Source organism: Otolemur garnettii, unplaced genomic scaffold, assembly GCF_000181295.1.
Source record: "Otolemur garnettii isolate 467f Iridium unplaced genomic scaffold, OtoGar3 scaffold00008, whole genome shotgun sequence".
Classification (NCBI taxonomy): domain Eukaryota; kingdom Metazoa; phylum Chordata; class Mammalia; order Primates; family Galagidae; genus Otolemur; species Otolemur garnettii.
In genome coordinates, this window is record NW_003852403.1 from 34,094,779 (window position 1) to 34,110,971 (window position 16,193).

The following is a 16,193-nucleotide window of genomic DNA, read 5'->3' on the forward strand; positions in this document are numbered from 1 at the left end:
GGTCTCAAATGTGGTGCCTTTTCATGGTAACATATTTCATCCTAATTCTTGGAAGTACTCATGATATCTCTAAAAATCAAGGACCTGTGAACCCTGAAAGAGATATGAATATTGTAAGATGTTAGGAAATAAATCTAAACTGCTTAAATAATGGAGAATGCTACTCCAAATTTTGAAATTTTAGGTTACCAGATTTATAGTCAAATGCATATCTCCCCATTTGTATATTTTGATATGGGTCAATTAATGTTCTTCATCTGCTATTCTATCGCTTATAATTTCCCCTTCAACCTTATTCTATCTCCATAATGTAATTATATATAAATAGATTCATACCTTCATGGAAGATCTATAAATTCTCTCTTCTGTACACTCACATATACACAAATTTCAGATAGAAGATTAGATGAATGTATAGATATGTAAACATTTATGTATATTTATATATTTTTAAATTGCATATAGGAGGGTAGGGAAATATATGAATGACTAGTAGAAAAGAAAATATTAGTAGACTAACTCTTGAGATACGTCTTCGAGGGCAGGATTTTTTTTGTTTGTTTATGTGTTCTTGAATCCCTAGTGTGTTAGATAAGTGCATAGTACGTGTTCTATTAAATATGTTACTGAATGAATCAGTAAATTAATGAAAATATTAATGTGTAAGTGTGAGTGTAGGGAGAATACCAAGGTTCATTATTGCATGATGGTTTAGACATGGCAAACCATTTCTAAATGGAAAATCATCCAGCTTAGTTGGCTAACAATGTCACGCTAAAAGATTTGCTTTTTCTTTATCTAGAGTCAAATTATCTCCTACTGGGGCTACCCTGATGAAGAGTATAATGTTGTAACCGAAGATGGTTATATCCTTGGCCTTTATAGAATTCCTTATGGAAAGACAAACAACCCCAACAATCCAGGTACTATTCAAGTGAAGATAGACTGGTGACTATCTGGAACCTAAATGTCTTAACTTCTCCAATTCTTCTCAGTGAATTTAGGACAAGAAAGGAATCTTAAGATTAAATGAACAGTGAACTTTTCATATATCTTTCTCATGCTTCAAGAAGAGAATTTGATTATCAACTGGCTTTCTGTTCATAGAGTAGTTGTGGCGGAAAACAAATTGTTTCTCCCAGCATTATTTTGTGGATTTCTTTACATGTTAATTCTCTAGAACTTTCTTTGTTTTATGAGAAATTAGAAATGCTCTGAAACACAGTAATGTCATTATTATGTAGGTTTGGGAAAAGGCTGATAAAAGTTTCCTTCTGTGCCTTTACAATTCTCTCCTCTAATAACAGCAGAGGGATCAGGTTGGTAGCACCATTCATTCTTTATTTCAACAGTAAGTACATTGATGACAGTGGACTGTGTATAAAATAGACTAGACTTTGTCAGAAGACCTGGGTTGTAATCCTAGTTCTTCTCCTTCCTGGCAGAATATGTAATGGATTCCTTTTGCTTATTCATACAATTGCCCAAATAAAAGCCAAATGTTTCTTTCTTTTGTCCTCATATTTTATCCCTGAGAAAAAATGTTTCTCATACGGCACCCTCTCAAATTCTTTTGCATATTAAAGTACACTTCGGAGAAGACATTAATTTGAAACACATTAAATCAATGAAATTTTGGTTACTTATAAAAGTTGCATCCAATAGGGAGAAAATTCTGACATAGATTTGACAAAGTAACAGTAATTATCCCTCACACTATGACCTCATTTTGCAAGTACTGTAATACAAGATTTAAAGATCTTTTTTTTTTTTTTCTTTCTGGCCAGGGCTTGGGTTTGAACCCATCACCCTTAGGCATATGGGGCCTGGCACCCTACTCCTTGAGCCACAGGTGCCACCCTAAAGATCGATTTTTAAAAGTGCTCTAAACAAATGTCCCAGAGTGCTCTAGCAGAGCCTGAGAGAGGTGTTCAGGTGCATCTGATTTATTAGTGGAATACTGTCAGGAGAAAGTAACATGGAGATTCGGATAGGGTAGAGAAAGAGTTAAGGAATCATGTGACTCAACTGGGGTCATAGCTACAAAATGAGCTCAGAGGACCTTAATTGCACTACAGAAAAGGTCTCACCTTGAAGTTAGGGAGCCAGCTTTTTGCATTCCCATGTCAGTTAATTATTGCCTAAAATATTATCCCTAAAAGAAGGTGGCAAAGAAATTCCCAAAGGCCAAGGGCCTCAGAGAGAAGCATTAAAGCCATAGCCGGGCGCGGTGGCTCACACCTGTAATCCCAGCACTGTGGGAGGCTGAGGAGGGAGAATCACTGGAGCTCAGGAGTTTGAGACTCGCCTGAGTGAAAGTGAGACCCCGCCTCATGAAAAAAATGGAAAAACCCAGCCGGGCGCCGCGGCGAGCGCCTATAATCCCAGCGGCTTCCAGAGGCTGAGGCAGAGGGATGGCCACAAGCCAGGAGTTGGAGGTTGTAGTGAACTACCAAGCCTCTGCACTCTGCTCAGGGGCACAGGGTGGGACTCTGTCTCGACAAAAAAAAAAAAAAAAAAAAAAAGAAAAGAAAAAGTAAGCAATGAAATAAAATTAAAAAACCAAAAAAAATAAATAAATAGAATAAAAAACAAAAAAAAAAAATAAAAAAAAGCCATAATAGTACTCATGAATTACCCGCACTATCACCACCACCACCATTCATTCTAGATTTCTCTTCCTCTAAGCTCGCTTGACTAATGTAGCAAGCTGATCCTGCATCCCTAAGGGCTGCCATATCCATATCTCATGATAGTTTTTGAACTTGTTCATGTTCAGTTAAAATAGGGCATGAGAGTAGCAAAAGATGGCTTGTTGGATCACTTCAACACCAAATATATTTCTCTCTTTCATCATGTTGTACCCGTAGCCCTACTTTTAAAATGATAATTAGGGCAAGTTACCCCTGCTAGTATAGTGACTCCTTTCTTGCTTCCTTGTCTGCAGTAATGAGGAGCCCAAAGTGACCAGGCAGAGGTCGTAGCTTTAAGTATTTTAGGATACTTACAGTGCCTTGGTGGAAGCATTTTCTCTCTGGGAATGAGAGGCTCTAAGATCTAGAGGGCCTAAAATTGTGAAGATTGGAAGCATTAGGAGTGAGGGTGATGGGACCACTCCTAATCTCTCCTCTTGTTTCTCAGACCCATGTATTCTACTTACTGGGGAATCAGCAATACGTTATGACCATTTGTTAAAGGTTTATAATAAATCCTGAAGGATGGCACATGTGTTCACAGGATGTAATCTCCTGATAGCATCTCTATTGAGCCTTTAAGGGTCTGTTTCATTGCTCCTTAGGTTGACAGTGTCTTGACGGGAGTTTTATGATAAGACAAGTGGATACTACATCCATGTACCAACAAATGCATCTTATTTGACATTAAATGAGTCCCTTATTTAAAATACGTATGAGTGTCCTTGTTACTGTAAGATTTTTTATCCCTAAAGTTTATATATTTGAGTGAGACATGACCTAATTGTCCATTTGGTTATTTGAAAGAAACCCATTCATGAATTATATTAAAAGTTCAGACATATGAAGTTTTATCTTATCATATATTAAAAGTTTAGATTTCAAATAAGAGATTTTCATGTATATACTATAACATTAAAAGAAACTTTTTTCCCTACATTTTGTTTTCCAGTTCAGAGGCTAGTTGTGTACTTACAACACGGTCTCCTCACATCTGCCAGCAACTGGATTTCTAATCTTCCCAACAATAGTCTGGGCTTCATTCTGGCAGATGCTGGTTATGATGTCTGGATGGGAAATAGCAGAGGAAATACTTGGTCCAGGAAACACTTACACTTAAAAACAAATTCCAAAGAATTCTGGGCTTTCAGGTACAAACAAGATAAAGTAGTATTTCACTTTATTTTATAACTGTATTAAACTTTTTCTGAATGACATAAGATACAGATACTGACTCTTTTCTCAGTTCAAGACTTTCCAAAACCATTAAAATGCATTTCAAGTTTGGTTTGAAAATTAAAGAGGGCTTGCTTGATTTCAAGTTTCTCACTTGTCAGTAATAACCTTTTGCCTCTTGCTTAGTACCTTACTGACCAACCTCATCCTTGCTTCAGTTACTCGTCCAACTCTATAACTCACATATTTTGTCTACCTCTCTGTACTTAAAATATCCACATACCCTCCTGATGCATCTGCCTCATAGGTGTTTTATTTCCTTGACTTTGGGTTCCACAGACAAATCTCTTGTTCAGTAGGTATCTTTATATAGTACACCACATCACTTATTGATTATTATCCAAAGGGGTTCATAATTGCCTTTATTCATTTACCTGCTCATTATCTGCAAATGTCAATATAACATTAGTAGAAAGAACTATGTTTTCCTCTGTCTTTTGCAGTTTTGATGAAATGGCAAAATATGACCTTCCAGCCTCCATTGATTTTATCGTGAAGCAAACTGGACAAAAGGAAATATTTTATGTAGGCCATTCACAGGGCACTACTATTGGTATGCCTAGAAAAAGTTATTGCTGATGAGCTACCGCTTATTTTCTCGTTAATGGTAGTAGATATACTTCTTAGGGTTGTAGATAAGTTTCTAGCCTCTAAGTGAAACAAAGCAAAACTTTAAGACAAACAGCAGAGCAGAATCCCCTGGCAGTTTTCTCTAGACTTAAAGAATTGATTGTAAATACAAGGCTGTTTGTAGTTTTGTTTGTTTCAAATTGTATAACAGATATCCATGTTGGTGAAGATCAAAATGATACATAACTCACTTGTTCCACAAATAGAACTTCCACGTTATTTTTCCTTTTAAATAATGTAGCATAAGATTTTATGAGTGGGAACAACTTAAAAAGTCTATGTTGTTGTACTTAAGACAGATCAAAACTTAAGTAATATATAAAAGTGAGGAAAGTTTTGATATTTAAAGATGACTAGAGAAGAACTTTAATAGAATTCTAATGCCTGTCTAGTGCATAATAACTTTTTCAGAAATAAATTCCCTAATACCTGAACTAATTCTCTTAAATGGTACTATAAGTTTCTTTAATCTTATTCTTTTTATCTGCAGATAGAAAAAGCCATTTTATAATGCATACTAATACTTAACAAAGTCTTTTTCTCCACCTAACAGAATAATTTTCGTACAGAAATAATTCACTTCCTACTAGAAAAAGCATGCCGAATAACAATCTAATCCCATTTTTCACAGATATTTTATCTGACATATATTAGCCATATGTATGACCTTTAGTCTGAAATCTCATTAGCTCTTCAATTGTCTGAAACCAGAAATGCGCGAAAACTTGGTAATGCGGGGAAAAAAGAGAAATGTGCCAGAGTTTATTAACTTAGATATGATATATAATTGCTTTATTATTTGAACTCAGAACTGGACCAAAGTTAAATAAGTAACCAACTAGAATAGAGATATATAAGTAGAAGGCTTGTTAGCAAAAGGGAAGCATTTCTATTTTCATATTCATCACTCTAAACCATCATTAAAATATAATGTTCAGTATTCGCTATAGGATAAATAAGGAGAACAACTATTAAAGTAATTTGACATTTATTGAATCTCTCACCTAAAGTGTAAAATCCATACATCTGAAAATTTCATTTATCTCATTTCCCTATCGCCCGTTGCACAAATGTTCAGTATTATTCCTGACTCGTGAACTGTGGTGTTACAAGTCTGACTTATGTCTAAATTATCTTTCTTTATGGTATAAATATTTATAATTGGCATTAGGTTCTGATTAATAATATGTATAGTGTCACTTACTGGGTGATCAAAAATATTTGACAAGTGAATTAAGAAATGAACGACTAAATTACTTGTTCAGAGACTTGCTAATACTTACTTTAAGAGAGCTTACTCATTTATATCTTATTTTCTTACAGGTTTCATAGCATTTTCCACGATACCAAAGATAGCCGAAAGAATCAAAATATTTTTTGCCTTAGCACCAGTTTTTTCCATTAAATACTTAAAAAGCTCTTTCATTAGAAAACTAGACAAATGGGAGTCATTATTCCAGGTATATTTTGCTGTTCTTTTGTATCATTGATAACCCAAAGGGACAGTGTGGCTGTGCTTCCAAAATAAGAGATCTTGACTATGTTTGCACAGCCACATGTATCTAGTGAGACTTTTAGTTTTCATTCCATTTACACTCGAATCCCGCATCTGTCTCCACAAAGAAATGTAATTTTTTTTACACCTTTAGATCCCTCCTTGTGAGAGGAAATCCAGCAGTCAAACTAGATCCATTAAAAACTTATTTCCACATTTTCCCCTTAATTAAAAAATGTAAAGCTACTATTAGTTAATCTGCTTGGTTATTTTCATAATGAACTCCTACATTATTTCTTCATTTCTTATGGTGGTCTTCCAAATAACGGATAAAGCCAATTTATTTTACAGATTGTGTCTAGGAGAAAAGAATTCTTACCTAAAACCCCGCTCAGCCAATTTATTGGTTCAAAACTGTGTCGACATTGGATTTTTCAGAAAATTTGCCTCAATATCTTGTCTACGATAGTTGGATCTGACCCAAATAACTTAAATATGGTGAGAACAAATTGCATTTGAAATGTATTTTGCCATATTTGAAAAGCAGCTCTTTAACAGTGCTGATGTTACGGCTTGCGTGTCATTGTGTGACTCGTCCACATACACCAGCAGTTACATTCTTCACCTGTGTGATTTTATGACTATCCCAACGTGGTGCAACCCGTTTTCATTAGCTGGGATCATTTTGCCTCCATCTGTGTCTTGCTCTCTGTAAAGGTTAGAGAGCAGCTGATGTGATGAATATCTTTATTAGACTTTGCTACCAGGTGTTAGTTTCCTGATACTTCTCCTATTTAACTCTTCTTCTATTCACTTATTTCCCATCAACTCCTCCTCTTATACCCTGGTTTCTAACACTCTTTTCCTTCCTTATGGATCCTTTCATAGTTAGAAGTAGTGCTTACCAATTATCTTTAAACTGTTAACTATTGATCAATTTAACTATTGATCAATAGTCCTGGGATGAAAAACCGCTGTGGTTCTCAAGGTACTATTACAAGACCCTTAGGATTGATTTGGTATAGGTTCTTTTAAAGCAGTGGTTCTCAACCTTCCTAATGTCACGACCCTTTAATATAGTTCCTCATATTGTGGTGACTCCAACTATAAAATTATTTTCGTTGCTCCTCCATAACTGTAATCTTCCTACTGTTATGAATTGTAATGTAAATATCTGATATGCAGGAGACCCCCAAAGGGGTCGCGACACACAGGTTGAGAACCGTTGTTTTAAAGATAAGTGCATTACTTCTAAGTCCTTTTCATCTTGGTAAATTAAAAAATCTAGATTTGCAGAAACAATCATGGCATTTGGACTAGTGGTTAGTTCTTATACGTGAACCTTTTAAGAACTTCTCATTGAGAACCAATTTATAGGCCTAGTGCAGTGGCTCATACTTGTAATCCTAGCACTCTGGGAGGCCAAGGCGGTTAGATTACCTGAGCTCACAAGTTTGAGACCAGCCTAAGCAAGAGCAAGACCTCATCTCTAAAAAATTTCTGAGCATTGTGGTGGGCACCTAAAGTCCTAGCTACTCTGGAAACTGAGGCAAGAGAATCACTTGAACCCAAGAGTTTGAGGTTGCTGTGAGCTGTGACACTATAGCACTCTACCAAGGGTGACAAAATGAGTCTCTCTCTCTCAATAAAAACATAAAATAAAATAAAATAAATTTTTACAAAAGAGAACCAATATACATTTAAAGAAAGATTCTTTTAATTCCCAAACACATTTTCATGCCATCAGGACTAGTGTTGATTTTTTTCAACCTCAAGAAGGTCTTGTCTTATTCTCAGAAGGCTAGATAATTACCTAAATATGGAAGAAATATTTCACAATGCAAGAAAAATGAACTCAATTCTCTTTTTGCCAATAATGGTATAATCAATATACTTTCTGCCATAGAATGCAAAGGACTATTTTTACATTTTTCTGTCCATCTACTGTTATGCTCCTACTAGGAGATGACTGGAACAAAATAAATATGATCTTTAGTTTTGCTTGGCTTATTCATTCATTCTATGTCTTGAGTAATATATTTGGCCCATACTATATATTTTACAATTTTAGTGTGGTGTCCCTGAAAATTCCTTTTCTGTGTATAGCAGTAGAACCTTTGTGAGTTAACCATGCAAGGTTAAACCATAAAAAAGTGGTCAACATAAGGAACGAGGCCTATTGTACTGATACATACATGTACTTTACCTTCTTATACAGGTCTTATTAGAGAGTATCAAACAAAACCATGATCAAAACAGAAAAATATATATATACAATATTTCATAAAATCAGTATATTTACTGTTTTCTCATGATTTAACCATTCTTTCTGAAAAAAAAAACAGTCAATCTTAGTCTGATTCTTAGTCTTATTACAAATATTAAGTGGAGAAAGCACTTTTAATGCCAGCTACATCATTCGGCCTTTCTGGGCATTTTTCCACAGTAAATAACTTCAGCTGCATTATCAGATGCCTCACGTATTATTTTGGAGACTGCAATTCCTGACTTGCTTCTTCCACTTCATCAGCTACTTCTTATTCTTTTATGCTAGTCTGTAATTCAGTCAATATCGCTTGGAAAATTGCTTCTGGGTCAGGTTGCCACTTCATCATCCATTGCAATAAAACATTCCAAATCTACTCCTTCCAATTCTACCATAGAAGTTAGGCTGTCTAATGGGGCCAAAACATTGTGCTTTGGGGTTCTGACAAACCCAACTTTCTTAAAACACCTCTGTATCATTTCTGGCTTAACTTTACTCCAAGTAGAACTGATCCAAAGGACAAGATCCAGAGTGTTAACTGATGCAGCAGAGGAAGTTGCTTCCACAGGAGGACCACAGGTTTGTGTTTTAGTAATGACCCACTGCAAGAGCTTGACTCAATAGTTCATTCTAAATGTTCTGATGATGTCTTGGTCAAGAGATTGGAGTTTTGAGGTTGTGTTTCAGAGTCACATTTGCGACATGATTCATTTGTGAGTGGCCAGGCCTTTTGTCTACTATCAGCAGAATGGACTGTTTCTTCTTCTTTATTTCCCCACTGCTTAAATAGGGCACCAGTCATCCGCATGCATTTATTTGATTTCCAAGTGATGGGGAAGTCTTCAGGATTCAGGTTCTTGATTGAATGCACATGAGTTTGCCGATTTGCTAATCACCAAGGGCATTAGTTTCTCTCTAGTTCAGCAAAGCAGAACTGTAAAATGTTCTTTAGAAAGTTTTCTGATTTAACATTTGTCACCCTTCATGAAAAAGAGTTTGCACTCATCAGCATTAAAGATGTCAACTTTAACATCTTCAGCATTCCAACTTCTGGCAAAGTCAGGGAACTTTTGATGAACTTTCCCACAACTTCTACTGGAACTTCATTGGATTCACCACATAAGACATTCCGAGAAATCTCATTTCACAGTTTAAATTTCTCAAGCCAACCATGTGATGTTTGGAAATCTGCCATCCCTAATTCCTGCGCAATTTTTCTTAGTAAATTTTTGGATCATTGGCCTGGAGATTCAGGTGTTAACTGCCCTCATTTGTTTAAATCAGCTTAATGTGCCTTCATTGACTTTGTCAAGGGAAGTTTTCCTCCTTTTCTGCTATAGGGCTCTCCTTTCCTTACCATATCTCTGCATATACTCATGTTTATGATTTTGGATGTTGCTAAATGTGGTCTTGCTGACCCCAAAGTGTTCCACTGTCTTTCTTTGGTTGCTGCTTTCCCCAAATGTAGATTAGTCTTTCCTTCAATGTCAGTTTGTTGAGTTCTTTCCTTTGGGGCATCATGTCTCAATTAACTGTAAAATTTTTCAGTAATTGGAGGATATACCTATGATTCAAACTGGTTGAAAAACGTCTTCCACAACATGTGATAAACAATATGACATTAGGCCTAATCCAACACACAGTAATAATGAAACATGGAAAAAGAACTTACACTAAAGAAAAAAATCACCTAAGGAACATCACCCAAACCTTTTCCCCCTTGGTGTAGAGCCAACTCAACTGGTCAAGTTATAGAAGAGGAAGTAATACTGTGTGTTGTAGTCCATGTGGTCAAGACACAACTTACAGAGGTGGTCAATTTATAGAGGTCAGTCTTCCATTGTGTACAAGTGTGTGTGTCTGGTCTATGAAAACTGATTAACTTAAGGAGGTGGTCAGTGTGAGGAGGTGGTCAACTGTGGAGGTTCTACATATACAACAGCTTTTGTTGTTCTACTGTTATTACTATTCTATACTGTTACTATACTGTTCTATGTATTACAACAACTTCAAATGTGTGGGCGTCCCTTCTGGGACAGAAGTTGAGACTATTGTAAGTTGTAATGTGGCTATGTCCTAAGTTAGTTGAAACTTCAGAAGGTTGTAAGTGGAAATTTTTTACACATGATGTGTTTGGAAACATTAAGTATGATACTGTAGTTCCACTTTAACCAGCCCTCTTTAACCCATCACAGACAGTGAACAAAGTAGGGTCCCTGGCAAATAACCTTAAGGACAAAGTGGCTTTGGTGGTTTGCTGATGTGGAGGGGTTCCTCATTTATTTTTCCCCTCAATTTATCCTGGTAACTTTCTTCTATCTTGCCAGTTCTTTAATGCTTTCCACATACGCATAAATGTATTCATGACCTATGTGTATATGACTTAATAAAAAAAAAGATGATTGTGTAAATGTGAGTGATGTGCATTTGTGTGGGGATATAGTTCATCACTTTTAATGATTTTCAGTAGAGGTGGTGATGGACAAAATAACTTGGAAATCTAATAATAGCTTCTATGTTAACTTAAATATTGTATAGTTTATTGAGTATTTGTATATTTAATTAAAATATAATTTGATTTGTTTTTATTAATATACAAGTTACTTATTTAAATTTAACTTTTAATTTTCTTGAAATAATTTAGTTCAATAAATATCAAAGATTGAGCTTTTTCTGATTGAATTAAATATAAACATACTTTTTTTTTTTTTAACCCTTCAAGAGTCGTTGGGATGTATATTTTTCACACAACCCAGCAGGAACATCTGTTCAAAATGTGCTCCACTGGAGGCAGGTATACCTTACAGTTCATTTTAATACAATTTAATTTACAACATGTTTAGTTTACCTTATCATTCTAGGGATCACGTTATCACCCTAGAATGATAAATTTAGAAAGGTAAAATGAAATTATTGCATAATTGTATAATTCTTCATAGTTCTAACCTAAGTAATGATCAGAACAATGTAACCATCTATGTTTTACAAATGAGAATGTTAAAACAGTAGACTGGGCATCATCTGCCCTCCAACTGACTCACCCAAAGACTCAAAGCTGTTTCTTAAAAAAAAAAAAAAAAAAAAAGTGGGGCTAAAGCACAGTTCTTCAAAAGACTGGTCTGACTACTTTCACTAGACTATACTTTGTCTTTTGGTTAAGTCATGAGCTCCTTGAGGACCATGAACACGCTTTCCCCATTTTTGTATTTCCAAAGCCAACAGTTCATGGCATAGGATAAATACTTAACTAATGTTCACTCAATAAATGATATTGAAAAATAAAATATCCACTGTTAATAATTGTAATGCTGAAAGCCAGGATGACATAATAGAAATAATTCTTTCCTAAGAGCAAAAGATCACACATTAAATCCTTTCTTTAAACCTTAGAAATAATGCTTTCCTCAGATCAAAAGTTCAGACATTAAATCTTTTCTCTGAACCTTAGTAGCAGTGTGACATTGAGCAGCTCATTTAACCCTTCTAATTGAGTTTCCTCAACTTTTAAAATGAAGTTAATAATAATTCTCTAACCTAAGAAAAGTATTATGAGAATTAAATAGTATAATGATTATGAATGCTCATTAAAGTTAAGAAACATTGGATACATTTAAAGTATCATTAAAATATTAGGTAAGACTTTCACATTCACAAAATATTTAAGTCTAAAGAGTAATTGTTTTGATGTAAATTATTTGAAATATTTATTGTAACTTTTCATTAAATGAGATGTTATCCTTTCTTCTCTGGTCATGGCTAGACAAGGAGAATCTGAGCAAATTTTGCATTTACTCATTCATTTTAACAATATTTCTTAAGCATCTACGATGTGCCTGTTACTATCCTATGCTCATGGGAAACATCAGTGAACAAAACAAAGCCACCGTGGCTCACACCTGTAATCCTAGCACTCTGGGAGGCTGAAGCAGATGGATTGCTTGAGCTCAGGAGTTCAAGATCAGCCTAAGCAAGAGTGAGACCCTGTCTTAAAAAATAGTCGGGTATTGTGGCAGACACCTGTAGTCCCAGCTACTTAGAGGGTGAAGCAAGAGGATCACTTTGGTCCAGGTGTTTGAGGATGCTATGAGTCATGACATTACAGCACACTACCAAGGGCCACTGAGTAAGACCGTCTCAAAAAAAAAAAAAAAAAAAAGAAAGAAAGAAAGAAAAAGAAAAAAGCACTATCTCCTTAAGCTTACAGTCGTAGTAAGTATATAGATAATAAACAATAAGCATATCTAATATATAAATTATTACAGTATGTTAGCAGGGGATAGAAGCTATGGAAAAATTGGGGTTAAAGAGTGGGGAAAGGCTTAGGCATGCTTAAGAGTGGGATGTACTTTTGAATAGAGAGGTCAGGCTTCAGTGAGATGGTGACATTTGAGTAGAGATTTGGAAGAGATGAAGGAATTAGTAATGTAAATATCTGGGATGTCTTATTCCATTCAGGCTCCTATAACAAAATTCCATAAATTGGGTGGTTTATAAACAACAGAAATTTATTTCTCACAGCTTTAGAACCTTGATCTGGGAAAGTCAAGATCAAGTTACTGGCAGACTTGGTGTGTGGTCGGGGCCTGCTTTCTTATTCATAGATGGCATCTTTTAATTCTGTCTCCACATAGTAGAAGGGACAGAGAGTTCCTGTAAGCCTCTTTCATAAGGGCAGTAATCCTGTTCATGAAGGCTCTGCAGTCATTGTGGTAATGAAGGTTTATAATGTGAACATAGTAGAATAGCTGATGTAGGTAGAGGACAAGATCATTGAAGAAGAGTATAAGAAACTTAGAGGCCAAATTGTTGGAAAGATCAAATTACTATAATCAAGATGAGTGTAGTTTTAGAAAGAGTGGCAGTGAGGGCAGGAACAGCAAAGGATAGTAGGTGATGAAATTGAACGGCATAGATTCAAAGCTTGGAGAAGTAAGAGTTGTGTAGAGGAGGGAGTAATGAGCAAAGAGGATTGATCCAATGATACCAGATATACAGGAGGAAAAAAGTAACACCATTTGAAGAGCCATAGGGGAAGAAGTGTTCTTAGAGAAAATCACATGAATAGAGCAAAAAAGTAAAGGTTCTGGCTTGGTGCCTGTAGCTCAGCAGCTAGGACGCCAGCCACATACACTGGAGCTGGTGGGTTCAAATCCAGCCCAGGCCTGCCAAACAACAATGACAACTACAACCAAAAAAAAAAAAAAAAAATAGCTGGGCGTTGTGGTGGGCTCCTGTTGTCTCAGCTACTTGGGAGGCTGAGATAAGAGAATTGCTTAAGCCCAAGAATTTCAGGTTGCCATTAGCTGTGACGTCACAGCACTCTACCAAGGGTGACATAGTGAAACTCTGACTCAAAAAAAGAAAGAAAATAAAAGAAAGAAAGTAAAGGGTCTGTTTAGAGAAGAGATTTAAGATATAGGGCTGATAATGGAATCCAGATGATGGAGAGCATTTTAGGAGTTGGGCAGTGCTGGAAAGAGAATAAGGAATATGTGGAGCTTTATAAGGTCTAGAGTATCTTAAAAAAGAAAGCAAAGGGGGGCAAAGAAGATCCTCCCCCCATCAAGAGCCTGAATTTCCTGTGAAAAACATAATCAAGGGAAAAGTGAGCATAATTAGATTAGATCTAATAGACTCAAAGCACAGCATGATGGTGAGACTGAGTGTTCCATAGTAAAGCATGGAATGTCTTCTGGGACACACACTTGAGCCCCATTGTTTGGCAAGGGTGTTTAGAGTTGTGTTGTCTCAATCTTAGTGCAAGGTACACACTCAGCCTCTAGTGATGAAGTTGAGGATTTCTGAGGAAATCCTGAGACGAACACATGGACCCTTTGGGGTAGGGAAAGGCCCTGGGAATATGCACATTTGTATGAAGATAATAGAGTAGAATTCTTTAGATTCCCCTGTTCCCACCTCCTGTTCCTTCCATTTCTTGCCCTTTCCAAAGGAAAGGAAGAACAAAGGAAGCTGCCTGCCTAAATTCCAGCAGAGCCGGTACAAACGAACACATGTGTACTGCATCCCTAACTTACATCAGCTGCCGCCATTATGGGCAAATGATATGGTCTTATTTTTTGTTTCTCCTTCAGCTTTTATATTCTACCCACTTAAAAGCTTTTGACTGGGGAAGTCCTGATCTGAACTTAGTTCATTTTAATCAGGTACGTAAGTATGTATAAACTAAAAACTCTCTCCCTTCCCGATTGGTTCAGATGACTTTGCTATAGATCAAAGATCATCTGTAAATCCTCAGACAGTGAGGACGAGTAGTTGAAGATCTTGTAAATTTGTGTCTATATTGTCACATCCAACCAAAGTGGCTTTTTCATGTTTTCTATGTATATTAACAACAAATACTCTGGAAAAGTCTAAAAATTTGACAAAGAATAGAAGAATTCATTACCCCTCAAGAAGAAAAATACTGTGTTTATTATGCATAGCTCCCTACTTAGCTAAATAAGAAATAAAAGGTATAATATATTTCTTTGTTCCAAAGCCAGCTATTCCATTTATAAGACAAACCCATAGTAAAATTAGGACAAACTTAGAAGTCAATAACAATGTAGCAAAAATTGTATGATTATAATGATGAAATTCTTGAAGTATTAGAACCCAAGTTCATCTGATTTCAAAGTTTATGCTATTCCACCACAGTTTTTTGCTTCAGCTAAACTCCAGGCCTGATGTGATCTGGTCATGTAAAAGCCTAAACTAAAATTTGAAGATCAATCAAGTTAAATGCTATCAGAATTGACCTTGATTGCCAATAGTTATAATCTATTGATAAACATATTGACAGTAATACAGCAGCAGAAAGTACTTTTCCATTTTATAGTAGGAGTGAAATTATGTCTGTGAAACATACAAATACGTGGAAATAGCACAAACTATCTAATTTTGGTTTATGCATGAGTTAATTTCAAGTAAAATTCCTAATACCTGTTCATTTATTCATACTTGAAAAGTGTGAAATAAGATGAAATAAGGTATTCAAAACACTGTTTCAATTTATCACTTACAATTAGTAAATATAACCTTATATCATTTCCTATGAAAATGCTTTTTACTCATTTGCTTTTAGACAACTTCTCCATCATACAGTGTGAAAGATATGGACGTGGCAATTGCAACTTGGAATGGTGAAAAGGACTTGTTGGCTGATCCTGAAGATGTTGAAATTTTACGTTCCAATATCAAATACTCCATTTACCATAAAACTATTTCTTACTACAATCATATAGATTTTTTGTTTGGATTAGATGTCTATGATCAAGTTTACCGTGAAATAGTTGATATCATCCAAAACAATCTGTAAAGAGCCATGGCACTCTGTTTTTAAGGATCTATATTAAAATCCAATTATTTTGCTTACTATGTATGTTTTTGCTCTTAAAATAAAGTGTGTAATTTGTCCTTTTATTTTCTCATTGAATTCATTAAATCAGTGGCATCTAACATCTCAGGGGGAATGGCCAATTGTAAATCAGTCCAAAGAAGTCTATCAAGTTTCAAAATAGAATTTAAATTACTAATATCAGAAACAATGATCTTTAACCTTTTAATAACAACAGGAGATAGATTTCTAAGACTTTTTTTTTTAAAGATGAGCTTACAGTATGTTATAAAAAATAGTTTGTTGATATGAAAGTTAATTTTTCTCTATGCTGAATAAAGAATCGAAACACATTTTGATCTATGTAGAGGAGTTTGGGGAGAAAAGGGGAAGAAAGAAATCCTGGATGTCAGGGTAATGTGGCTGCCTTGCGACCACTTCCAGTGAAATCCCAGAGGTAGGCAAATCATATATGGAAACTATATAGGGGTTGTGCCTCACTTCCCAGACTTTATAGCCTGAGGAGATTGATGTTCC

General features: G+C 35.5%; 1 protein-coding gene across 1 annotated transcript; it reads left to right on the forward strand.

Moving 5' to 3' along the window:
- The first annotated feature begins 95 nt into the window (after window positions 1-95).
- On the forward strand, window positions 96-15,638 carry LIPJ (lipase family member J). The gene is made up of 9 exons (XM_003783679.2): window positions 96-113; window positions 803-923; window positions 3,646-3,844; window positions 4,373-4,482; window positions 5,883-6,019; window positions 6,406-6,552; window positions 11,043-11,114; window positions 14,413-14,484; window positions 15,405-15,638. Exons 1-9 carry the CDS (start codon window positions 105-107, stop codon window positions 15,636-15,638), a joined length of 1,101 nt encoding a protein of 366 aa, XP_003783727.1. The 5' UTR covers window positions 96-104.
- Window positions 15,639-16,193: the final 555 nt, after the last annotated feature.

Excerpts from the sequence above, each read along its gene's own strand:
- LIPJ (XM_003783679.2), top strand. Across the intron at positions 3,845-4,372 it reads AAAGAATTCTGGGCTTTCAG|TTTTGATGAAATGGCAAAAT; the intron begins GTACAAACAAGA and ends TGTCTTTTGCAG. Across the intron at positions 6,553-11,042 it reads ACCCAAATAACTTAAATATG|AGTCGTTGGGATGTATATTT; the intron begins GTGAGAACAAAT and ends TAACCCTTCAAG.